Source organism: Pleurodeles waltl, chromosome 3_1, assembly GCF_031143425.1.
Source record: "Pleurodeles waltl isolate 20211129_DDA chromosome 3_1, aPleWal1.hap1.20221129, whole genome shotgun sequence".
Taxonomy (NCBI): Eukaryota; Metazoa; Chordata; class Amphibia; order Caudata; family Salamandridae; genus Pleurodeles; species Pleurodeles waltl.
Window position 1 is genome coordinate 1902677659 of NC_090440.1, and position 26199 is coordinate 1902703857.

The 26199-nt window shown below is 49.6% G+C and overlaps 1 protein-coding gene across 3 annotated transcripts in view; it reads left to right on the plus strand.

Moving 5' to 3' along the window:
- The window catches only part of ALS2 (alsin Rho guanine nucleotide exchange factor ALS2), an 895474-nt gene that overhangs the window by 131955 nt on the left and 737320 nt on the right, over positions 1 to 26199 (plus strand). For all 3 annotated transcript variants that reach the window (XM_069226056.1, XM_069226055.1, XM_069226057.1), the window contains one exon: positions 25049 to 25397. In XM_069226056.1, coding sequence (XP_069082157.1) covers positions 25049 to 25397 — 349 coding nt within the window. The remainder of the gene's footprint in view (positions 1 to 25048; positions 25398 to 26199) is intronic.

The window sequence follows — 26199 nt, forward strand, 5'->3', positions numbered from 1 at the left end:
GAGACGACACCTGGAGCCCAGAAGGGAACATGTGCAGAGAATAATCAAGCAGAGGAGAACACTAGGGCACTGGGAGATCAAGTCCACACCCCAGCTGGTGAGTTTGACTCCATTTTAATTTTGATCAACGATACCAGAGAAGCACTGGAACTTGAGATGGATACTGTAGTGGCAGACATCAGCTTCCCTCTATGACCAGCGTAAACTGACTGAACAAATAACGAGGAATGAAAATACATTAAAAGAATTAGCCCCCAACGACCAGGGGGTTGAAAACACAGATGGCTAGCTTAACAGATAGACTTACAATGCTGGAATGCAGGAGGGCCTGCAGAAATACTATACAAATAGTGGGGCTGCTGGGAAGAGCAGAGGGTGGAGATATGGTGGCTTTCCTGGAGGACTGGCTTGGAAGTGCAGTAGCCTCTCATGGGTCTCCTCTGTTCGTCCTGGAACATGCCTGCAGTGTCCTGGTGCACCCTTTCGCCTCGATGCACCACCTCACCCAGTAGTTGCAAGGCTTCTGCACTAAAGAGATTGAGATCATATAATGTGACAAGTAAGGTGCTGATCTTCCCTGATTTTACACTAGCATGCAGAGGCAGAGGGCATGGTTCATAGAAAACAGCTCTGGTCATTGGGATTTAAATATGCAATTCTCTACCCAACCAAGCTTTTAGGGATCAGGAGACAAGGTTTTTCTTTGACCTATGTGAGATTGGATGGGGGCATTGTGACGGATTGAGGCTGATGAGGCGCCACCCATGTTCCTGCGTCCACTCCAGTTGCATCTAGAGAGGATTCCCATTGGAGACCCAAGCTTACAGTGATCGCCAGAATGCAGTGGAGACAACGGTGAAGCTCGCCAACCTCTGCTCTGAAAGCGTTCCAACGCTGCCAGTACATTCACCAGAGAACACCGACTTTGGACCTCAGACAGACTCAACACCAGGCTTATTCCACAGCACTAGTCTGCTACACATCATCCCCAGGATGGCAGATTATCTTGACTGACCTGGTGCTCCATTGTTCATACTTAAGGGGTATACTGGGAACTCAGAGCCCTCATGTGACATTCTACAAATACTGCCATAGTCGGCGGTTGTGGTGCACCGGGGAGTGCTCACCTGCCTAGGCAGTCACCACTCCCTATGTGAGTAAGTACTGTTGCCTTTCGATATGTTGTGTTATTTCATAAAGTTTGGATGGAGGAATGTTGCCTTTCCATGATGGAGTGGGGGAGTTGGGATTTCTAATTTTATTAACGGTGGTTGTCTTTGCTCCAAATGTCATGGTGCATTAATGAGGATTGGGTGGCTGGGGGAGTAGAGGGCCGGGAATGGGGGTGGTGCATCAGTGGGAGACATTATCTAAATGTCTGACAAAAGAAACACTTACAAAATAATATCCTGGAATGTCTGGGGACTTAATAATATGGCTACAAGATAGAAAGTTTAGGCCTACTTAAAGCGGAGGGGTGTCCACATCGGCCTACTGCAGGAAGCTCACCTGACTAGTGGTGAGGGGATAGCACTGTGCAAACCGTGGAGAGGTCATGCCACATGCACAGAATAGTCAGCTTTTGCCAGGGGGACTTTAATCTAGGTGAAGCCCTGAGTACCATTCCAGATCCTCCGTGAGAAAACAGATAAGGATGGGAGATACACTATCATTAGTGACTGTCTAGCAGGAAAGGACATCACAATTATGAATGTCCAGGCCCCTAACACAGGTCAGGAATGATTCCTCAGCAACATCTCTTGCACATTGGCCACATTTATGTTCCAAGCAGTCCGCATTGGTGGGGATTTCAACTGCATAGGAGGCATTAGCCAGGACTGCTATCACCCTACCCTTACGGGTTCCCCCGTCACTCACCACGTGAGGACATTTTACACTTGGCAAGACCATTGGGGCTTGGCCAGTGCTTGGTGATTGGCCAACCCCACAGATGAGTGATTACTCTTATTTCTCTTCCCTGCATGACCTCCCCATCCACCTTGGCACATTTCTCTCCTCACCAGTCATACTAGAATAAATAACAAATATGGAATACCCAACGAGGACCATCTCAGACCATAACGCATTTCTTTCACTTGGGACCAAGAATTAACACTCATTCCAAGCTAGAAATTGAAACCTGATAGCCTTGATGACCACATCTTCTGAGTCACTTCAGGGGAAAAAATGACAATATTTTACCACTGAAGAGACACATCCGTCATTATCTGCAATCAAATGGGAGACGTTCAAGGTAGTTGTGAGGAGACATGCATCTATAAGTCAGTGGGAGTTCGCCAGACACTCAGGATGGATATAGCTACCCTGGAGATAACCCCAAGATGCATAGAATTGGATAGGCCCGGGAAGCCAAAGTTACAGGCGACCCTGCTTAAAGCTAATGAAGCAGTCGCAGTGGGCATTGAGCCAGTCTGATGCCTCGATTACAAGGAGTATATGACCAGAGCACATTCAGAGCAAGACAAAGAGGGAACCCTATTGGTCTGGTTGGCCAATTCAACTAAGAGGGGCTCCCAAAAATTTACTTGACCCAGGGCTAAAGAATTTAAAAGCAGGACCACATAAATCAAGCCTTCTCTGATTATTGTATCATTCTGTACTCTAGTAATCACCATGACAGTGGGGACAAAGTACAGCACTTTGTGGAGGGATAATACCTTTGCTGCCTCACACCGGAGGATGCAGTGGAACTGGGAGTGGACATATCAATGGAAGAAATCAGTGCAGAAGTGAAATGGGGTAAAGTTCCAGGCACACACAGCATCCCGATAGAATTCTATGCAACCTATATCAAAACACTGATTCCCCGGCTGGCCTCCCTTTTTCATTTGGCCAAGGAAACATATTCCCTCCCAAGTTCGATGCAGGAAGAACTCATTAATCCCCCACCCAAACCGGGATTTAGCATCTCATAGGCCACTATTATGTTAAACCCTGATTATAAAACCATATGTGATATTCTAGCAAAAAGACTCCTTACCCATATGCAAACCCTGATAACCCTGACCAGAATGGGTTTATCACAAGCCCAAATACGGTTTTAAATTCGGAAACTGTTAGCTGTTCTATGTTGATGAGCCAGATGCTCCAAAGGAGGCTGTGTTGATGTCAGCAGACATCGGAAAGGCCTTTGACAGTCTTGAGTGGGAGTATTTTTACGCTCTCATAACATGCATGGGCCTGGGATGGGGACTTCTTCGATAGGTGCAGCTTGTATATTCTGCCTCTTTTGCAAGAGTTTGACCGGGGTGGGTGATCTCCAAGAAGTGATTGGTTGAAAAGTGGCACCAGACAGGGCTGCCCCGTCCCCCTTAATATTCTCCACAGCAGTGGAACCACTGGTGTATAGATCTCGCTTGGATCACCAGTTCAGAGGCATATGTGCCCATGGTGTTACACTCTTTATTTCACTCAGTGCAGACGATATGCTGTTGTTTCTGGGGAATGGGTGAGAAGACCCTAAGAAGGTGGTACACCTCCTCACTGACTTTGGTAACACAGCCAGGGTGCACATAAACTGGCCAAAGACCTGTTTGATCCCTATTCGTTTTCCCTCCAACGTTGTATTAAACATACACGGTAAGCATTGGGATCTGACCTCGATAAAACACCTAGGGATTAGAATCGGCAAAACTCGTCCTGACCTTTTTGAGGGAAATATAGAGGTGGCGATTGGGGCCCATAGGGCCAGCGTGGCTTTCCCGAAAATGCTCCCCATCTCGTTTGGTGGTTGTATAGCCAAGATGTAGTGCTACCCCACCTGCTCTACTATTTTGCCACTTTTCTTTCCCAGAGGTACATTTAAAGAACTGGGTGCTATTTTGGTGGACCTGAAATGCTGTCACCAGACAGGTCGCACCCCCCATCTGCCACTCAGCCCCCTGTGGGTTGAACCTCCGTTGCTGCTTTTGCCGCCTGACTACTCGCTCCCTTTTTTTCTGTACCCCTGCACTTGGCTTCTGTGCCACTTCGTTTTTTCATTCTGTGCCCCTGTGTTTTGCTTTCTGTACCCATGTGCTCTGTTTTCCCTCTCCCGCCGTTTTTTCCCGGGTTTTTCCCTCGCCGCTGAGCCCCTGCTGCCCCGCCCCCTTCACTCCCATTGGCCGCCCCGCTCCCACCTCCCAGCTGCTCCTCCCTCCCTCTGCCCTCATATGGAGGCCGCGAAGCGGCCACGCAGCGGGCGCGCCTAAGCCGCGCCTAAGGCAAGCCCGTCTGCGCCCGTCCGCGCCTGGACCGCACCCAGCACCAGAACCCCTGGAACCCGCACCCCCCGCAACGCCAGGCTGCACTACGACGCAAGAACCCTCCACGCACTCAACACCAGACGAGACCACCCCTACTACCGGGCCACTCCGAAATGCTCCCAGGGGCCTTTCACCTGCCGGAACTGCAGATTCACCAGCATCCAACCCTCCACACCACCAGCAGAGAACCCAACCACCTCCGCTGCATCCTCCTCAACACCCGCTCCGCTCGCAAGCACGCCATCGAACTTTGGGACCTCCTAGACTCCACCGCCCCCGGCGTCGCCTTCCTGACGGAGACCTGGCTGAATGCCACCTCAGCACCAGACATCGCCATAGCCATCCCACAGGGCTACAAGATCTCCCGCAGAGACCGCACCAACGGAGTGGGAGGAGGAATCGCCATCATCCACAAAGACTCCATCAAAATATCAACGAACACCGATGAGACCCTCACCACTGCCGAGCACATGCACTTCCAGATCCACACCGACCCCAACACCACCCTCAGAGGAACTCTCATCTACAGACCTCCCGGACCCCGCCCACAGTTCAGTGACACCATCGCCGACCTCATCAGCACCCACGCCCTCGCTTCCACGGACTACATCCACTTCGGGGACCTGAACTTCCACCTCGAGAACAACAACGACGCCAACTCCACCGCCCTGATCGACAGCCTCGCCAACCTCGGACTCAAACAGCTCGTAACGACACCCACTCACGCTGCTGGACACACGCTCGATCCCATCTTCTCCACAAGCCCCCACGTCTCCTTCAACCACACCACCGAACCACACTGGACCGACCACAGATGCGTCCACTTCACCTTCAGAAAACCCACCACACACCACCGCACCCAACAGCTACCACGCCGGTGCTGGGGCAAGGTCACCGAGGACCAACTGACTACTGCCCTCGCCCTGAGACCACCCACCGACCCAGACACCGCCACGACCAACCTCACACAGTGGGTCAACGACTGCGCCAACACCCTCGCCCCTCTCAAGACCTCTACAACCAACCACACCAACAAGAAAGCCGCCTGGTTCACAGAGGACCTCCGGATCTCCAAGCACACCTGTCGGAAGCTGGCGAAGAAATGGCTCCACGACCGAACACCAGACAACCACACAGCCCTCAAGAGCGCCACCCGCAGACATCACCAACTCATCAGGACCGCCAAGAAGACCACCTTCAAGGACCGCCTAGACAACAACGCACCCAACACCAAAGAGCTCCAGCATCGTGAAAGGACTCTCCAACCCCAGCTCCATCACCAACGCCATCCCGCCATCTCAAGACCTGTGCGACTCCCTGGCCACCTTCTTCCACTGCAAGATCACGACATCCACGGCAGCTTCAACCCCGACCCCCCCCGCACCCACCACCGAGTCCACCACCCCTGCGACTACCACTCGCACCAGTCGTCTGGTCCAGCATCAGTGAAGAAGACACCATCAAAACCATGAACTCCTTCCACTCCGGATCCCCATCGGACCCCTGCCCTCACCACGTCTTCAACAAAGCCAGCGCAGCCATCGCGTCCCACCTCCGGAAAACAATCAACTGTTCCTTCGAGACAGCAACCTTCCGAGAAAGCTGGAAGCACACCGAGATCAACGCCCTTCTGAAGAAGCCCAAGGCGGACCCCAAGGACCTCAAGAACTTCCGGCCCATCTCCCTGCTCCCTTTCCCGGCAAAAGTGACCGAGAAGATTGTCAACAAACAGCTGACCCACTACCTCGAAGTCAACAACATCCTGGACCCTTCCCAATCCGGTTTTCGCAGTAACCACAGCACCGAGACCGCCCTCATCGCCGCCACTGACGACATCCGGACCCTAATGGACAAAGGAGAAACAGCCGCCCTCATCCTCCTGGACCTATCAGCAGCCTTTGACACAGTTTGCTACCGCACCCTATCAGCACGCCTCTATGACGCCGGTATCCAAGAGAAGGCCCTGGCCTGGACCACATCCTTCCTCTCCGGCAGAACCCAGAGCGTCCGCCTCCCACCCTTCCGCTCCAAAACCACCAAGATCATCTGCGGCGTCCCACAGGGATCCTCCCTCAGCCCGATACTGTTCAATATCTACATGGCCCCCCTCGCCCACGTCGCACGACAACACAACCTCAACATCATCTCCTACGCCGACGACACCCAGCTGATCATATCCCTCACCGAAGATCCCCACACCGCCAAAGCTAACCTCCACCGAGGAATGATGGCCGTAGCCGACTGGATGAAGGACAGCAGACTGAAGCTGAACTCAGACAAGATGGAGGTCCTCATTCTCGGACCCACCCCATCAGCCTGGGACGACTCTTGGTGGCCCACATCACTAGGCACATCCCCGGAACTCACGGACCACGCACGCAACCTGGGGGTCATCCTCGACTCCACTCTCTCCATGACCAGGCAAGTCAACGCCGTCTCCGCGTCCTGCTTCAACACCCTCTGTATGCTCTGCAGGATCTTCAAATGGATCCCTCTTGACACGAGAAAAAACGTTACCCAGGCCCTCATCACCAACAGACTCGACTACGGGAACGCCCTCTACTCAGGAACTACAAACAAGCTCCTGAGACGACTCCAACGCATCCAGAATGCCTCGTCCCGACTCATCCTCGATGTCCCCCGCCGCAGCCACATTACACTCCACCTGAGAGGCCTGCACTGGCTCCCTGTCAACAAAAGGATCACCTTCAAGCTCCTGATCCACGCACACAAAGCACTGCACAACACCGGACCCACCTACCTCAACAACCGACTCAGCTTCCACACCCCCACCGAAGCCTCCGCTCAGCCAACCTCGCCCTCGCCACAGTCCCTTCATCCGAAAAACCACCGCCGGCGGCAGATCCTTCTCCTACCTCGCCGCCAAGACCTGGAACACTCTCCCCACCATCCTACGACAGACCCAGGACCTGCTGGCCTTCAGAAGACTCCTCAAGACCTGGCTCTTCGACCAGTAGCACCCCCCAACCCCCCCTCCTGCGCCTTGAGACCCTCGCGGGTATGTAGCGCGCTTTACAAATGCAGTGATTGATTGATTGATTGTAGAGGACGATGGTGATGTGTAAGGAAATGCCTCCTTGGCATGGTTACCCCCTGACTTTTTGCCTTTTCCGATGCTAAGTTACGTCTTGAAAGTGTGCTAGGACCCTGCTAACCAGGCCCCAGCACCAGTGTTCTTTCCCTAAACTGTACCTTTGTCTCCACAATTGGCACACCCTGGCACCTAGGTAAGTCCCTTCTAACTGGTACCCCTGGTATCAAGGGCCCTGATGCCAGGGAAGGTCTCTAAGGGCTGCAGCATGTCTTATGCCACCCTGGGGACCCCTCACTCAGCACATGCACACTGCCTCACAGCTTGTGTGTGCTGGTGTGGAGAAAATGACTAAGTCAACATGGCACTCCCCTCAGAGTGCCATGCCAACCCCACACTGCCTGTGGCATAGGTAAGTCACCCCTCTAGCAGGCCTTGCAGCCCTAAGGCAGGGTGCACTATACCACAGGTGAGGGCATATGTGCATGAGCAATATGCCCCACAGTGTCTAAACAAAACCTTAGACATTGTAAGTGCAGGGTAGCCATAAGAGTATATGGTCTGGGAGTTTGTCAAACACGAACTCCACAGTTCCATAATGGCTACACTGAAAACTGGGAAGTTTGGTATCAAACTTCTCAGCACAATGAATGCACACTGATGCCAGTGTGCAATTTATTGTAAAATACACCCAGAGGGCATCTTAGAGATGCCCCCTGAAAACATACCCGACTTCCAGTGTAGGCTGACTAGTTTCTGCCAGCCTGCCTCACACCAGACATGTTGCTGGCCACATGGGGAGAGTGCCTTTGTCACTCTGTGGCCAGGAACAAAGCGTGTACTGGGTGGAGGTGCTGTTCACCTCCCCCTGCAGGAACTGTAACACCTGGCGGTGAGCCTCAAAGGCTCACCCCCTTTGTTACAGCGCCACAGGGCATCCCAGCTAGTGGAGATTCCCGCCCCTCCGGCCACTGCCCCCACTTTTGGCAGCAAGGCTGGAGGAGATAATTAGAAAAACAAGGAGGAGTCACCCACCAGTCAGGACAGCCCCTACGGTGTCTTGAGCTGAGGTGACCCTTACTTTTAGAAATCCTCCATCTTGTGGATGGAGGATTCCCCAATAGAATTAGGGATGTGCCCCCCTCCCCACAGGGAGGAGGCACAAAGAGGATGTAGCCACCCTTAAGGACAGTAGCCATTGGCTTCTGCCCTCCCAGACCTAAACACCCCCCTAAATTCAGTATTTAGGGGCTCCCCAGAACCTAGGAAACTAGATTCCTGCAACCTTAACAAGAAGAAGGACTGCTGACTTGAAGCCGTACAGTGAAGACGGAGACGACAACTGCTTTGGCCCCAGCCCTACCGGCCTGTCTCCCAACTTTGAAGAAAACTGCAACAGCGACGCATCCAACAGGGTCCTGCAACCTCTGAAGCCTCAGAGGACTGCCCTGCAACCAAGGACCAAGAAACTCCTGTGAACAGCGACCCTGTTCAACAATCTGCAACTTTCTTGCAATAAAGAAACAACTTTGAAGACTTCACGTTTCCCTCCTGAAGCGTGAGACTTTCCACTCTGCGCCCGACACCCCCGGCTAGACCTGCGGAAAACCAACACTACAGGGAGGACTCCCCGGCGACTGCGAGCCCGTGAGTAGCCAGAGATGACCCCCCTGAGCTCCCACAGCGACGCCTGCAGAGGAAATCCAGAGGCTCCCCCTGATCGCGACCGCCTGTAACAAGGAACCCGACGCCTGGAACCAACACTGCACCCGCAGCCCCCAGGACCTGAAGAAACCGAACTCCAGTGCAGGAGCGACCCCCAGGCAACCCTCTGCTTAGCCCAGGTGGTGGCTACCCCGAGGAGCCCTCCCTGTGCCTGCTTGCATCGTTGAAGAGAACCCCGGGTCTCCCCATTACTTCCTATCTGAAACCCGACGCCTGTTTGCACTCTGCACCTTGCAGCCCCTGTGCCGCTGAGGGTGTACTTTCTGTGCCTGCTTGTGTCCCCCCCGGTGCCCTACAAAACCCCTCTGGTTTACCCCCCGAGGACGCGGGTACTTACCTGCTGGCAGACTGGAACCAGGGCACCCCTGTTCTCCATTGAAGCCTATGTGTTTTGGGCACCTCTTTGACCTCTGCACCTGACCGGCCCTGAGCTGCTGGTGTGGTAACTTTGGGGTTGCCTTGAACCCCCAACGGTGGGCTACCTTGGACCCAACTTTGAGACTTGTAAGTGTTTTACTTACCTGTGAACTTAACCTTTACTTACCTCCCCCAGGAACTGTTGATTTTTGCACTGTCCACTTTTAAAATAGCTTATTGCCATTTTTACAAAGACTGTACATGATATTGTGATTATTCAAAGTTCCTAGAGTACCTAAGTGAAATACCTTTCATTTAAAGTATTACTTGTAAATCTTGAACCTGTGGTTCATAAAATAAACTAAGAAAATATATTTTTCTATATAAAAACCTATTGGCCTGGAGTAAGTCTTTGAGTGTGTGTTCCTCGTTTATTGCCTGTGTGTGTACAACAAATGCTTAACACTATCCTCTGATAAGCCTACTGCTCGACCACACTACCACAAAATAGAGCATTAGAATTATCTCTTTTTGCCACTTTCTTACCTTTAAAGGGAACCCTTGGACTCTGTGCACACTATTTCTTACTTTGAAATAGTATATACAGAGCCAAATCCCTACATGATGCATCCAATAGGGGCCAAGGTTTTGAAGCTTACTATCTTACAATGGTTCCTGGAGGCGCGGGAGGGCCCCGGGGAAGATAGTAGTTCTTGTGAGTGCTGCCTCAGGCTTCTCCACACCCTCAGCAATATCAACAAGGGGCTTGGTTTATCACAGCCCTTCACATATCCCACACTAGCCTCAGAATGACACATTAAAGTGGAAGAAGATTGTGGGACTGACAACATCCTTCGTAAAAAAGGTATTTTCGACCTTTTGCAAGTGTTCAGAATGTACATATTCCAGAGTCATAATTCCCTATTGCGATACATTTGCTTTTGAAAAATTTGCACTAGTTCCTTCATCGGTTTATACCCTAGTCTAAAAGCAAAATGAAAAATTGTGTCATTGAGCTTTGAAATTGGTGGGCCCTAAAATTAAGTAAAAATTTCAGATTGGAAGCTGCATCAAGGGAATACCCAGGTAAGTACAATTGTGGTCTTTGGCTACTTCTGCCCCATCACTATCAAATGTCTTAGTTTTCATAAGACAAGGTCACTCATAAACATTCTAAAAGCATCTGGAAGCTTTTGCGGGCCATTAGCTGTTCTGGCAGTTAACACTGCTTTATCTGCGTAAAGAAGTATTGGGACTTGGAAGTTACAAATTTGAGCCACATCTTTCCCTTCCCTGCCTAAAATATTGGCCAAACCATTTATATAAATGAGGAAAAGAAAAGAGGCCAGTACATAGCCCTGTCAAACCCCTTCTCTGGAAATGACTCTAGCTGAAAGTTCAATGTTTGTCCCTTAACGTACCTTGGCCGATGTGTGCCAGTGCAGCCGGCGCAGTAAGTCAGCCAGTTCTTTTTTTTAAACTCAGCTCATCCATTATATTTAACAATTTGAATTGTTAAACCATGTCAGAGGCACAGGAGAGGCCCATGCAGGCCAAATGAACGGACCCACCCTCTCTTGCCCATTTTCTAGTTATGAGATGTAAGTTCAGGCATTGTTCCACCATTCCCAACCCGGAGGTTGGAGAGAATCTTCTCCTCTGCCTACTCCTCCATCCTTTGTAATATGACCTTGATAGTACTGTCCAGTAAGGGAATTGGGTGGTAACACACTGAAAGATTCCTGTACCCCTTTTTGAAAATTGGAACATAAGTTGCCTTGCCCCACTTGGGTTAAGAAACGAGATAGTGAATCATAGTCTCTCTAGTACACAGAAGGAGATGCTTCCTGCTTTTTAATGATTCAAATAATCTCCATTAAAGTGATCTGCCATGTGCTAAGAATGTAAAGCACTCAATATGATGAAAAAAAATGTCAGAAGAATCTAGAAGGCAAGGCGGAAATCCCTTCTCTGGTCTTAATTAATGTATTCAGAATAATGAACAGAGCAGCGCATCCAATTGCACAAGGTACCTGGTGTGTTCTTGTGGACAATCTGAAGGGTTAAACATTCAAGTTAAAAGAGTAGGTGACTCCTTCTCCCACTTTCTTAACAGCAGGGAATCGGATTGCAACAGTTTTGAAAAGTTGACACTTGAGCTAGCAGCCGTGGTAGGGATATGAACAGTGATTGCAGGCCATGAAGAATGGAGAGGTTGAGGTTACTCTGCTGCCAGTGCCCTGACACAGGTAGGCCACTTATCCAAAATATAACTTTGTTGTGTTGTGTGTGTTACTGTACTCACAGACTTCGCAGATTCATTGATCCAAACCAAAACCTACAACTTACTAAAAGAAGGTAAAGCAAAATATAATAAATATAAAATATGCCCAGATCTCTGGTTCGCAAATTAGATATGATTAATATGTTGGTGCATGCTGCAGGTGAATAATGAAAGTAACATAGAACTGGTGGACCACAGCACATTAAAAAATAAGAAATGGCAAATAATTAATACAGTGGTGCACATAAGGCACAAATAAGTGGACCAAAAGAATGTTCCAAAAGACTATGGCCCTCATTACCCTGGTGGTCGGTGATAAAGTGGCGGTAATGCTGCCAACAGGCCGGCAGTACAAAAAAAGGAATTATGACCACAGCGGAAACCGCTCAGACAGACAGCCACTTTAACACACCGACTGCTACGGCGGTAGCAACAAGCACCATGGTGGTAACCACCAACAGCTAGGCAGAAGACAATGTACCGCCCACTGTATTATGACAGGCCTATCCGCCACCTTTTCTGGGGCGGTACCAACAACATCAAAAGCACAGCGGAAACAGAACATAGAAGTCAAAGGACTCACCTCTCGAGACTCAGGGAACAAGCACATCGCCATGGAGCCCGAGTTGCACATTTTCCCGATCCTTGTCTACCTTTTCCTGCATTATGAGCAGCAACGCCTGCGAAGACGACCACGGTGAGTAGTGCCTCCTAGCACACAAGGGGGGGGGGGGAAGAGAGTGACACACACACGCAACATGCAACACCCCCACCCCCCAACACCATACACACAACCAGATGCAGTAACAATACATAGTCCCCCCCCTACACACCCCCAGGAATAATGCAAGGACAAAATGATTTGAAGAAGGTGAGTGTAATACGATAAAATAACATGAATAAGTCCATCAAAATCCAAACGTATATACATATTTACAAATGTAGGGACACTGCCCAGTCCTCAATGTCCGTGGGCCATATCACATAGGCCAAGGCCCCACATCACTCTTGCAACAACATGGAGAGAATACTGCAGGGGCATCAGGTTGAAAATACACAGGCACCTCAGGGGAATGGGGAATGGGGGGGGGGCACCTCAGCCGGAAGATGGTACAATACCACTGGTCCTGGAGGGGGATACATGCCCTGTGCCATGTCCTGGGGAGTGCAAGGCCTCAGTCTCTCTAGTGGGTGGTTTGCCCACTGCTTGGTCCTGGGGAGTGCAAGGCCAAAGTCTCTCTACTGTGTGGTTTGCCCACTGCTTGGTCCTAGGGAGTGCAAGGCCACAGTCTTGCTACTGGGTGGTTTGCCCACTGCTTGCTCCTGGGGAGTGCAAGGCCACAGTCTCTCTAGTGGGTGGTTTGCCCACTGCTTGGTCCTGGGGAGTGCAAGGCCACAGTCTCTCTAGTGGATGGCTTCTTCCACTGGTTCTGGAGGGGGCATTGCGCCCTGTGTGCTTCATCCTGGGAAGGATGCGGTGAGTGGATGGCTTCTTCCACTTGTTCTTAAGGGGGATTTGTGCCCAGTGATGCAGATCTTGGGGAGTGCAAGCTCACAGTCTCTCACCTGGGTGTCACACCTACAGGATTTGCAGGGTCCAGGACGCACTACAGCCCATGGAGGCAGGACTACACACTGGCCGCTGGCGGTGACGGCTGCTCAGTGGTGGCAGTGGTGGGGCTGGTGTCGGGGCTGGCAGTGGTGGGGGTAGGCTCCAGCCCTTCCCCTGCAGCCTCGGACGGCTTCCCACTGGGGCTGCTGCTGCTGACAGTGGTGCTCGTGGTAGTGCTGGCAGCGGTGGGGGTAGGCTCCAGCCCTTCCCCTGCAGCCTCGGACGGCTGAACTGCTATGGTTGGTGGTGGGGGCTCCAAATGAGTCCCAGCACCAAGGCCTTCTGTCCTTCCTGCCTGCAGGTGCAGGCCCCTTGCCCTTCCCTTTCGCCGCTGGTGGTGCCTCCTGCTCTTCCCTTTCACAGCTTGTGCAGACACACTTTCTGTGCTGCTGGCTGGTTCCTGGGATCCTCTCCCACCTGCAGTAGTCGTCGACACTACTGTGGCCGTGGACTGGGTGGCTGAGGTGCTCACCTGGGTTCTGACCACCCTGGCCCGATGTGAAGGACAGGGGGAGGGGTAGGGAACAGTTCAACGGTAGAGAGGAAAAGCTTCTTAGTGACATTGGGGCGGGAATAGGGTGAAGGTTTGGGAGTGGAGGAAGAGGAAGTGGTTGTAGGAGGTGTCTGTCTGCTGTGTTTGGGTGCAGGTGCATGGGCTGGATGCTGTTGTAAGGTGGATGGCTGTTGGGTATCTGAGTGCTTTTCGTTTGTGTACTTTGGGAGGAGGGGGCACAGACACAGTGGGAGAGGACACAGGGGACGTGTGCATGGATGTGGGGGTGGTGACTGCCAGTGAGGGGTGTGTAGTGATAGGCGTGCTGGAGTAGTGGATGAGGATGTAGTGCATGCAGGTGTGAGTAGAGACGCAACTGGGAGGGAGGTGGACACAGTGGAGGCAGTGAATGCTGGTATGTCTGCATCTGGATGGTGTTTGTGTGAGTGCCTGTGGGATGATGTGTGGTGCTTGTGTTTGCCTGAACCACTCCTGTGTGTTGTCCTGGGTGCATGCTGGTCTGCCTGTGTGATTGGGAAAGGTTGGGGTTGAGGGGAATGGGACTGGGTAGAGGAAGTTGGACGGGGGAGGTTAGATACAGGGACAATGGCTGCCATCAGAAAGGAGGCCAGAGCCTGGATTGATCTCTGTTGGGCCACCATGCCAGAGTGAATGCCCTCTAGGAATGCACTTGTTTGTTGCAAATGGCCTGCCAGCCCCTGGTTGACTGCCTAATATAGATGGATCGCAGGAGGTCAATAGCCTCCTCACTCAGGGCAGCAGGGCTAACTGGGGCAGGGCCTGAACTGCCTGGGGCGAAGGAGATGCCCACCCTCCTGGGTGAGTGGGCACGGGAAACACACTGAGGGGCTGCTGGGAGGGAGGTGCTGGTACGGGGTTGGCGGCTGTACCTGTAGTTGGGGAGGCCACAGAGGTGTCCACCACCACCAGGGAGCTTCCATTGGAGGAGGTATCACTGTCCGAACTGTCCCTTCCTGTCTCTGCTGTGGTGCTCCCCTCACCCTCCATTCCACTGGTGCCCTCACCGTCAGTGGATTCGGTCTCCTGGGCCATGTGGGATGCAGCTCCCTCCGTCACTAGTGCCTCTGCTCCTCCGCCAGATGATGCTAATGCCCAGAAGGACAGGGCGACAAAACAAAAAAAGGGGGGGGGGGGCAAAGGATACACTTGGTCAGTGGCTGAGACAACACCACCGTTGAGAGAGACAACACCACCGTTGAGTGAGAGACACACACACACACACACACACACACACACACACACACTCCACACTCCACACTCCACACTCCACACTCCACACTCCACACTGCACTACCAGTCACAATGCTAGTCACCAGGCCATGGACAGTAATACCTAACAGCATGTCTGAGACCCACAGACCCCTGCCCAGTAGTGGATGCCTACTAGCTTGGTTGGAGGTGGTTCATACCCTGCCCAACATGGGACCTACCTTGCAATGTCCGGCCTCGCCTAGGGGAACCCACAGGCCCACATCCCCCACCCGGAGACCACCCCACCACGCGCAATTAGTATATTGGGAAACTGTACTCACCCCCTTGTGGCTGCTGTGATGCCCTCAAGCGCCCATCCAGCTCCGGATAGGCCACCGCCAGAATGCGGGCCATCAGGGGGGGTCAGGGTTCGAGGGGCACCCCTTCCTCGTTGGGAGGCCATCCATAGCTGGGCCTCCGCCGTCTTCCTTGCCCAGCGTCTCAGGTCCTCCCACCGTTTGCGACAGTGGGTGCTCTGCCTGCCATAGACCCCCAGGGTCTGCATGTCCTTGGTGATGGCACGCCATAAACCCTTTTTCTGGTGGGAGCTGACCTGCAGAAATATACACATAGCAAAAGGTATCAGTCAGACCGTCCGGCCTGTTACACTCATGTCCCACCATAGCCATCCCATCCCCTTACGCACAGACATTGCCCACCATACATGCAGCACGCAGCTCAGGGCCCTTCCACCAAACCTCCCACCCACACATGACAACCTCACACACAGCACTCCATTCATTCATGCCCTATGCATCGTGCTCACAGTGTACTCACCTGTTGGTCTGGAGGCCCATACAGCACTCAGTACTGGGGTAGGACCCCATCCACCAGTCTCTCCAACTCCACAGCGATGAAGACAGGGGCCCTTTCCTCAGTCACACGAGCCATGGTCGGTTCCAGACACAGGTCACAGCAGCACTTGCAGTGTAGGTCCTCTCGTGTTGAAGGTCAGGAAGGTGAAGTGGGTGAACAGATAGAAAATGGTGGTCACTGCCGCGGCGGTGCGTACCATCACCACCGGTGTACATCACCATTGCCCACTGTAACCCATAGCGCCCAATGGGATCCAATGAGGAGTTGCACAGCGGTTTTCGACCGCCGCCTGCAACGGCGCACAGCGTCAACGGAATTACCTCATTTCCACTTGTCCCTCCATACAGGACAGGCAGACGCCATTTCAGGTGGGGTGGGCGCTGGCCATGGCACCTAACTGCGTCACAGTACACATAGGCACCATTTGGGCCTATACATCAATATTGTGTCAGTCACAACATGCAATGCAGTGTAGTGTTTGGAAATATGGAATACTGACCAGCTACTCACTGTTTGCCCCCTAGATTGCAACCGCTGCGGATGAATAGGAGATGGAGACATCCCCCCGTGTACAGGCCCCTGGTGGACTTGGCAACAATGGAGGATAGGCACATTATCCTCACCTATAGACTGGACAGGGCCACAATCACAGAGCTGTGTGCCCAATTGTAACCTAACCTGATATCTGATATCCTTCAGCCCACTGGGATCCCCCCTCTTGTGCAAGTCCTATCTGTGCTCCATTTGCTGGCAAGTGGCTCTTTCTAAGTGACAGTGGGCTTGGCAGCAGGAATGTCTCAGCCAATGTTCTTAATAGTGCTGACCAGAGTATTGTCTGGCCTGATTAAACACATGCACATCTACATCGTTTTCCCCCAGGTGGAGGATTTGGCCACAGTGAAAGCTGATTTCTATGCAATGGGACATATCCCCAACATTATTGGGGCGATTGATGGTACACATATTGCACTTGTCCCCCCCACCCCCCGGAGAAATGAACAGGTGTTCAGAAATCAAAAGAGCTTTCACTCCATGTATGTGCAGATAGTGTACTTGGTGGACCAGTACAACTCCCATGTCAATGCAAAGTATCCTGGGTCTGTGCATGATATCTTTATCCTGAGGAATAGCAGCATCCCATATGTGATGGCTAAACTCCAGAGGCACCGGGTATGGATAATAGGTGAGCCCTGGTTCCCACACAGTAGGTGTTGGTGTATGGGTATGGTGTGAGCCCTAAGAATAAGTGTGTGTCTACCAGTTGTCCCTTGATATTTGCAGGTGACTCTGGTTACCCCAACCTCTCATGGCTACTGACCCCTGTGAGGGATCCGACGACAAGGGCAGAGGAACGTTACAATGAGGCACATGGGCGAACACCAAGAATAATAGAAAGGACATTCGGCCTCCTGAAGGCTAGGTTTCGTTGCCTCCAACTAACAGGTGGATCCCTGTACTACTCACCCAAGAAGGTGTGCCAGATCATCGTGGCATGCTGTATGCTGCACAACCTTTCCTTATGTCGCCAGGTGCCTTTTCTGCAGGAGGATGAGGCTGGAGATGGGCATGTGGCAGCAGTGGACCCTGTGGACAGTGAAGATGAGGAGGCAGAGGATGAGGATGAGGACAACAGAAGTGCTATTATAAGACAGTACTTCCAATGACACACAGGTAAGACACTGTAATTACACTTTACATTGACAGTTTTGTATTTGACATTGTCACTGGCAGGCTGATTTTCCTACTGATATGGCCACTTACTGTACCCTTTGGGATCTCTATTTTCAGATATTTGGGTCCCACCATCGCTCCTGGTGTGTTGAATGCAGCCAACTACAGGTCATTCCTATGTATCCAGTACTGTACAGTTATATTGCAGTGTTTAAAGCTTGTTAAACGAATACATGGTTAACTGATTTGCCAGACTCCATACGTGTATTTATTCAAATGGTGTTTATTTAAGTGCTACTGATTAGAGAGGGATGTGCAATGGGCTGGGGTGATGATGGAGGAAAGTCCAGGATATAGTCTAGTCTATTTGTATCACTGGTGCATTTTCCAAGGGGGCATAGGAAGTGAAGCAATAGCAGTTCAAGGTGGACAGGGTGACAGAATGGGACACAAGGGTGACATTCAGGAGACTCATATTTCCTGGCAGGGTCTTGGCAATGTTCTCTGGCTTTTGCCTGGATCGCAGGGACCATTTGCGGGGTGGTTCTCCTTCTGCAGGGGGTGGGGTGCTGGTGGCCTGTTGTTCCTGTGGCAAGGCCTCCTGTCCACTAGCGGCAGCGGAGGTGGAAGGCTGTTCATCGTTTTGGCTAGTGTCAGGGGCCCAGTGGTGTGCCACTGCCTCCCTCATGGTGTTGGCCATGTCTGCCAGCACCCCTGCAATGGTGACTAGGGTGGTGTTTATGTCCTTCAAGTCCTCCTTGATCCCCAGGTACTGTCCCTCCTGCAACTGCTGGGTCCCCTGCAACTTGTCCAGTATCTGGCCCAATGTCTCCTGGGAATGGTGGTATGCTCCCAGGATGTTGGTGAGTGCCTCCTGGAGAGTCGGTTCCCTGGGCCTGTCCCCCCCCTGTCGCACAGTAGTACTCCCAGCTTCCCTTGTCCCCTGAACCGCGTGCCCACCGCCACTGACCCCAGGTCCCTGATTGTCCTGTGTTTGTGGGGTGGCCTGGGATCCCTGTAGTGGAGGACACACTGCTGATTGACGTGTCCTGGGGACAGAGGTATGGGGCTGCTGGGTGGGTACTGTGGTGGTGTTTCTTGAGGGGGAGGCTCTGTGGTGGTATGGGACTGTGCCTGGGTTACCGACTGTCCGGAGATCCCTGATGGCCAGGTTGGTCATCCAGATCCAGGCGTCCAGAGTAGCTGTCATCACTGTGGGCCTCTTCTGGGGGAGGATTGGAAGTTGCTGGCACTTCCTCTCCGGTGACGTTGGGTGGGGGACCTGTGAGGATGTAAATGCAGTGTTATTGTTTCTGTGTGTGTCATCTTGTGCTGTGTGTCATCTTATCTGTGTGTGTTGCCCTGTATTGTTGTTATTGCCCTGGCAGCTTTGCATTGTGTGAGTAGTGATTTTGTGGGCTAGGTGATTCTCTCTAATGTGCATGCTTTAGTGATGGGTATCCATGCAGGTCTGTGATGGAGGTCCGTGCATTGGTGTTACATGCAGGGCTTGGTATTGGGAGCGGTGGGTTGTGATGGTGGGGTGTGTGGGAGGTGGTGAAGTGATGGGAGTGAGGGTAAGGGTAGGAGTATGTGATGGCATGCAGGTAGGGGGGGTGATAGTAATAGAGAGTTGACTTACCAGAGTCCAGTCCTCCTCCTACTCCTGCCAGGCCCTCAGGACGCATGATTGCCAAGACTTGCTCCTCCCATGTTGTTAGTTGTGGGGGTCCACCGCCAGTCCTCTGTACAGCTATTTGGTGTCTTGCTGCTGTGGAACGCACCTTCCCCCGTAGGTCGTTCTACCTCTTCCTGATGTCATCCCTTGTTCTGGGGTGCTGTCCCATGGCGTTGACCCTGCCCACGATTCTCCACCATAGCTCCATCTTCCTTGCAATGGATGTCTGCTGCAACTGTGATCTGAATAGCTGTGGCTCTACCTGGATGATTTCCTCCACCATGACCCTTAGCTCCTCCTCAGAGAACCTGGTGTGTCATTGCGGTGCCATGGGTGTATTGTGGGTGGTGTGGGTGAGGGTGTGTGGGGTGCTGTGTTGGGGTGATGTGAGGTGCGTGGATGGTGTATAGGTGATGGTGGTGTGTGTCTGTGGTCTTGTCTGTGGTTTTGCTATCTCTCTTGTCGCACTTGTTTGTAATGGTAAAGGGTTGTGGGTATTGTGTGTGTGTTTTATAGTGGTGTGCGGGTGTGGTGTGTGTATGCGTGTCAGGTGTGTGTTATTCAAATTGTCCAATGTGGTGTTGTTTTGTATGGGTGTGCGTACTTTGAGCACAGTCAATGGTTTAGCGCCATTGAATGTCCACCGCAGTGATTTGTGGGTCATAATGCTGTGGGCATAGTTCTCTTGGCGTAATGGTGTGGGTTTTGGTACCGCCAGTTTATCACCTTTGGGCTGGAAGAATTGTGTGTGTGTTTGTATAGTGACGGATTGGTATGTGTGGGTCATAATATGGGTGGCGGTAATCCGCTGCGGCGGCTGTATGTTGGCAGCAGTCAGCATGGCAGTAAGTGGGATTTACCGCCAATGTCATAAGGAGGGCCTTTGTATACAAAACAAATGTTACAGTGTCCCATATATTTTTGGAAGTCATTTTATTGGAGATTTTATATTTCTAAAACATTACATCTTGTCCAGCATAAATGTCAACAACGAATCCATCACGTTCATCTAAATGAAACGTTGCTGACCATCATCAGAGCATGACATGCAGGTGAGCGACATTGGAAGTGTGACATAAGATGTAAAAGAAGACCTAATACACTAATATTCAAACCAATTAATATAAAATGCCCACCTCCTCCTGTCCACCCCTAGGTAATTACACATCACAGCCACCTATCCTACAAATTACAGAGAAATGGAAATTTGCATCCACTGAACCACGTCTTCGGGACCTCATCCTAGGTACTATAATTTACTGTCCTCTTGAACAGGAAAGCCCACCCCCACCATCCTCAATCAAAAAGATCTTGACCACTCCAAGTAGGAGGAAGCATGGTACTCAGGGGACCCTTGCATGACTCTTTACAGCCGCTTCCATTTAGCTGCAAATTGTAGTCGGGGACCATTCATATTGTTATTCAACCCTCCATGAGCCTATAGTACCTCTGGGTGAGTGGCAGATTGTTCCCATTCTGCCACTGAAAGGCTATCATTACCGTAGCTGCCTCCCAGCACTGTAGCACCATGTGCCAATTATTTTTATTAGGAATTATTTCCAGTTCAATGGGCTTCAAGCCAAGCAGTAGAATCTCCTGGGATAAGGCCGCCTTTCACTCCCCAAAAATGCAGATCAGTGGGCAATCCTACCAAATATCCAATCCATAAGCAAATGGTCAGTCCCTCTCGGGGTGCCCGAATATCGTAGACATGGAGACCTCAAACATACAGGGAGTGCAGAATTATTAGGCAAATGAGTATTTTGACCACATCATCCTCTTTATGCATGTTGTCTGACTCCAAGCTGTATAGGCTCGAAAGCCTACTACCAATTAAGCATATTAGGTGATGTGCATCTCTGTAATGAGAAGGGGTGTGGTCTAATGACATCAACACCCTATATCAGGTGTGCATAATTATTAGGCAACTTCCTTTCCTTTGGCAAAATGGGTCAAAAGAAGGACTTGACAGGCTCAGAAAAGTCAAAAATAGTGAGATATCTTGCAGAGGGATGCAGCACTCTTAAAATTGCAAAGCTTCTGAAGCGTGATCATCGAACAATCAAGCATTTCATTCAAAATAGTTCATTCAAAACAGGGTCGCAAGAAGCGTGTGGAAAAACCAAGGCGCAAAATAACTGCCCATGAACTGAGAAAAGTCAAGCGTGCAGCTGCCACGATGCCACTTGCCACCAGTTTGGCCATATTTCAGAGCTGCAACATCACTGGAGTGCCCAAAAGCACAAGATGTGCAATACTCAGAGACATGGCCAAGGTAAGAAAGGCTGAAAGACGACCACCACTGAACAAGACACACAAGCTGAAACGTCAAGACTGGGCCAAGAAATTTCTCAAGACTGATTTTTCTAAGGTTTTATGGACTGATGAAATGAGAGTGAGTCTTGATGGGCCAGATGGATGGGCCCGTTGCTGGATTGGTAAAGGGCAGAGAGCTCCAGTCCGACTCAGACGCCAGCAAGGTGGAGGTGGAGTACTGGTTTGGGCTGGTATCATCAAAGATGAGCTTGTGGGGCCTTTTCGGGTTGAGGATGGAGTCAAGCTCAACTCCCAGTCCTACTGCCAGTTCCTGGAAGACACCTTCTTCAAGCAGTGGTACAGGAAGAAGTCTGCATCCTTCAAGAAAAACATGATTTTCATGCAGGATAATGCTCCATCACACGCGTCCAAGTACTCCACAGCGTGGCTGGCAAGAAAGGGTATAAAAGAAGGAAATCTAATGACATGGCCTCCTTGTTCACCTGATCTGAACCCCATTGAGAACCTGTGGTCCATCATCAAATGTGAGATTTACAAGGAGGGAAAACAGTACACCTCTCTGAACAGTGTCTGGGAGGCTGTGGTTGCTGCTGCACGCAATGTTGATGGTGAACAGATCAAAACACTGACAGAATCCATGGATGGCAGGCTTTTGAGTGTCCTTGCAAAGAAAGGTGGCTATATTGGTCACTGATTTGTTTTTGTTTTGTTTTTGAATGTCAGAAATGTATATTTGTGAATGTTGAGATGTTATATTGGTTTGACTGGTAATAATAAATAATTGAAATGGGTATATATTTTTTTTTGTTAAGTTGCCTAATAATTATGCACAGTAATAGTCACCTGCACACACAGATATCCCCCTAACATAGCTAAAACTAAAAACAAACTAAAAACTACTTCCAAAAATATTCAGCTTTGATATTAATGAGTTTTTTGGGTTCATTGAGAACATGGTTGTTGTTCAATAATAAAATTAATCCTCAAAAATACAACTTGCCTAATAATTCTGCACTCCCTGTATTTGTGAGGATTCTGCACCCCTCCCCCCTTCTTTCCTGAAATGCATTGCCCTTTGCAGCAGGGGTAAAATATTTATTATAATGAATGGGAGTGTATGTTGAGGGTAGGTTACCAGACCCTGGTTTTCTCTAAAAGTGCTCCATACCCTGTGGATTGTGGCAACTGAGGCATTTAGTGGCTTAAACATAGAAGGACATTTATTTTAATAATGTTGATCCCGTGCATCTGTGATAGAATCAGGTGGCTTGAGGATTTTAAGTATAGGCATATGGAGTACAACAACAACAAGAAATAGGAGTGGAACTGCACACCTTGGGATCCTGGTAACCCGCAAGCTCAGGTAGTTGATAGGTTTCTTGGCCCAGGGGAAGGAAAAATCCCTTTGCAGAGGGACTACTTCTGCCGGCATAGTTAGCTTCAGGACCTCAATTTTATTTCAATTATTTTTTAAACCCAGAAATTGACTTGAAGGCTTGCAAAGGGGCCAATACTGTGGGATGGGACAATTGTAGGGAACCCCAAAGTCAGCAGCACATCATCTGCATACAGAGAGAATTTAATGTCTATCACTCTTCAGAGTGCCGAACACTACAGGCCATGGGCTGTATAAAAAGGGCACACAAACGCTACCAATAGAGATCACCACTGTCTAGTGCCCTTTGTAACCTAAAGCCCTGGGATAGCCTGCCATTGACAGTGACCCTAGCTTTTGGGGCGCTGTCACAGATGGAAAAGATCATATTTTGAAATCGTAAGCCAATGCCTATTCGTTGCAGGATGAGGTATAAAAGCAACCATCCCAGCTGATCAAAGGATTTTGCTGTGTCTAGTGACAGCAGAATCACTGAAATGTTCTTAAGTGTAGTCTTTTCGACTAGGTGGATGGTTGCCTTTATATTGTTATGGTTCTTTCAGTATTTGATATACAGCAGTTGGTCCTTTTGTTGTGTAGCCATTTTAGTTATAGCTTCATGCACGTTAATTTAACATACTAGACCTGCCGCTGTGCACTTTAACCAAGATATAATTTATTTAGCTTTGCCTTACTATTGTTACAGTAGCCACTTTTACGGTCTTGTTTTATTTTCTCTCTATCTGACTGTTTTTGCCTAGGCCAGCACTCTGTTCTCAAACAAGACATTCTTGCTCACTCTGTGCTTCTTCCAAGGCTGCAGTAAGATAGGTTGCTGGTGAACGTGGTATAAGTTTAGTCTCTGACATTCATAGAAAAAACACATCCTTACGTAGGGACATTTTCTTAGAACACCAGCTGTTTTATTATAAAAACACTTCCCTGTCCCTTACACGTTAGAGGGAGATTCCAGCCAGAGAACCACGACTGTATCCTGATTACCAAACGCTTCGCTACAGCTGTATTACAGACTTCAGGCCTTTGCTCAGGTATGGGGGATGATGTTTTCCCAGGGGAACCTGAAGGGCAGAATACTATGCTTAACACGCTGTGCTCTATCATAGCCTAGGTAGGAATTAGTCTGTTGACTCTAGTGACAATATGGTAGCATTATTTTTATGTTTTACTATCCTTGTCCCCATTTTAATCTTGTCATGCTGTATTGTCCTGGTTATTGCAGTCCACGCTTTGCTAACTAAGATGCAGTTGCTTTATTAAAGCGTTATTGAAATATATACTGCCTCTGTTTGTCATTGTGTATCTGAGACTAATGTAACCGAGAGAAACGGATGAGACCTGAGTGACCACGGCTTCCCTGAGAAACCAGTTATGTCATGCGCTCGGCTGCCCAATCATCCCTGCCCTTGGGTAGAGGTGAGGCACTGCTAGTTAGCCAGAGCAGAACCCGGATTGTAGTGGCAGGTGTCGCCTGTAGTGGGTCGTACTGAGCCTCCCACACCACAGGCGATTCTTCCGCTCGAAATCCAGTAGTCTCATTAGAATAATGAGAGCCTGCGCGACACTTTGGATTGCTGCATGATACCTTACCCACCCATTCACAAGGTGCCACTGCTTTTTGGTCTTTATATGGGGATCTGTTAGTGGCACTTTGCAACTGCAGAGATGGAGATCTTCTCCCCCTTGCAGACTCCTGACTCTGCATTTTCATCTAGTGGCACGGGTTTGCAGAAGACACCTGCACCTTGATAAGTAATTAGGTAGAGTTTCTCCTAATCCTTGTGAGGAAACCAAATGCACCATGCCTGATGTCTTTATCTTATACAACACAAATAAGTGGTCATGCTGTGGTTAAGAGTCTGTGAAGTAACCTTGTCAGTAATATATCTGAGTATTACTTGCAATGTTGCTTACTTTTTAAACATCATTTTAAATGTTTTCCTAGAGAAAATGTGGAAAATAGGGTATTTTGAGCATAAAATGTGTTTTTTATTTTAATAGCGGGACATTTTAAATCAAGCGTAAAGCATACTTTTGCACACCCTTTTTATAATTCATTGCATACTATTAGGCCCTGATGTCTGTGACTTGACTTTATATTTCATGTGGAATGTTATCCTTCCTTTTTCAAGGCACCTAATGACGACACAGATGTAGCCCTACGCAGTCCATCTGCAGTGGTCCCCTTGGGTCTGAACAGTCTGGTGGTCTCATGTGCCTCTGCTGTTGGTGTAAGGGTTGCAGCGACGTATGAAGCTGGAGCCATGTCTCTGAAGAAAGTGATGAGTTATTACGCACCATGTGAAATTGGCTTGCAGACAGGCAGTGCTCCAGGTCCTGAAAGCCTGAAAGACAGTCGAGAAGAGAAAGTGAGGCTTGAATCCATGCAAGGAAAGAAAAGCTCTAGCCTAGTGGATATTCGAGAGGAGGAGTTTGGTGGAGGCAATCGTAGGCTTTCTCTGCCAGGCCTGTTGTCCCAGGGTAAGTTAAATATTCATATTGCATTCTTCTTTATAGATGAGATTTAATTTATCATAATTGAGGGACATTTGTTCACAGCAAATTTGGATTAATGCCCTTCTGCACACTTTTAACATAGACTCAAAATGTGGTCGAAATAGAGTGTGGTAAGCTGTCTTTATTGATTTGAAAGCAATTTATGCTTGTTGTAATAAACATCTCTTAGTGACTTTGACACATGCTACATTTCTGTGTGTGTTCAGAAAGAAACTAGGAATCCCAGCAGATAATTCATGTACAATGTTGGTGTTATATCAAGTGGCAGAATGTTGAATGATGGACATTCTATCCTAGGTGAAATGGGTAAACAATTAAATAACTTTGATATTTGCGTGCAAAGCCTTTTTTCATTTTTTTTGTATGTATACTTCTCTATTTTTTGAACTTTTTAGCTTGAGGCAATACTATATTACATAATAATATTGTTTTTGTGTCAGCACCTGTGGAGAGCAAAAGAAAAGTGCATATAACAATTAATGGAAAGATTTTTGCAGTTGAAACATTGGGTATATTGAGTTAATGTTACCAAATGGAATATCAATTAAAATTCTTATATTTTTTAGGTGAATTAACAAGATTTGTTTGCCCTTCTGACTAGGTTCATGCTGTATTTTTAATAAATGTTGTTCAGTGCATGTCAGCAATCACGGGCTAATGAACACTGGTTTGAATCCACACTTGTAACAATTTAGTTTTACAATGGAATTGGTATTATTACTTCCGATAAATACTTCTTACTGCAGATTCCATACCTTGAGAATGC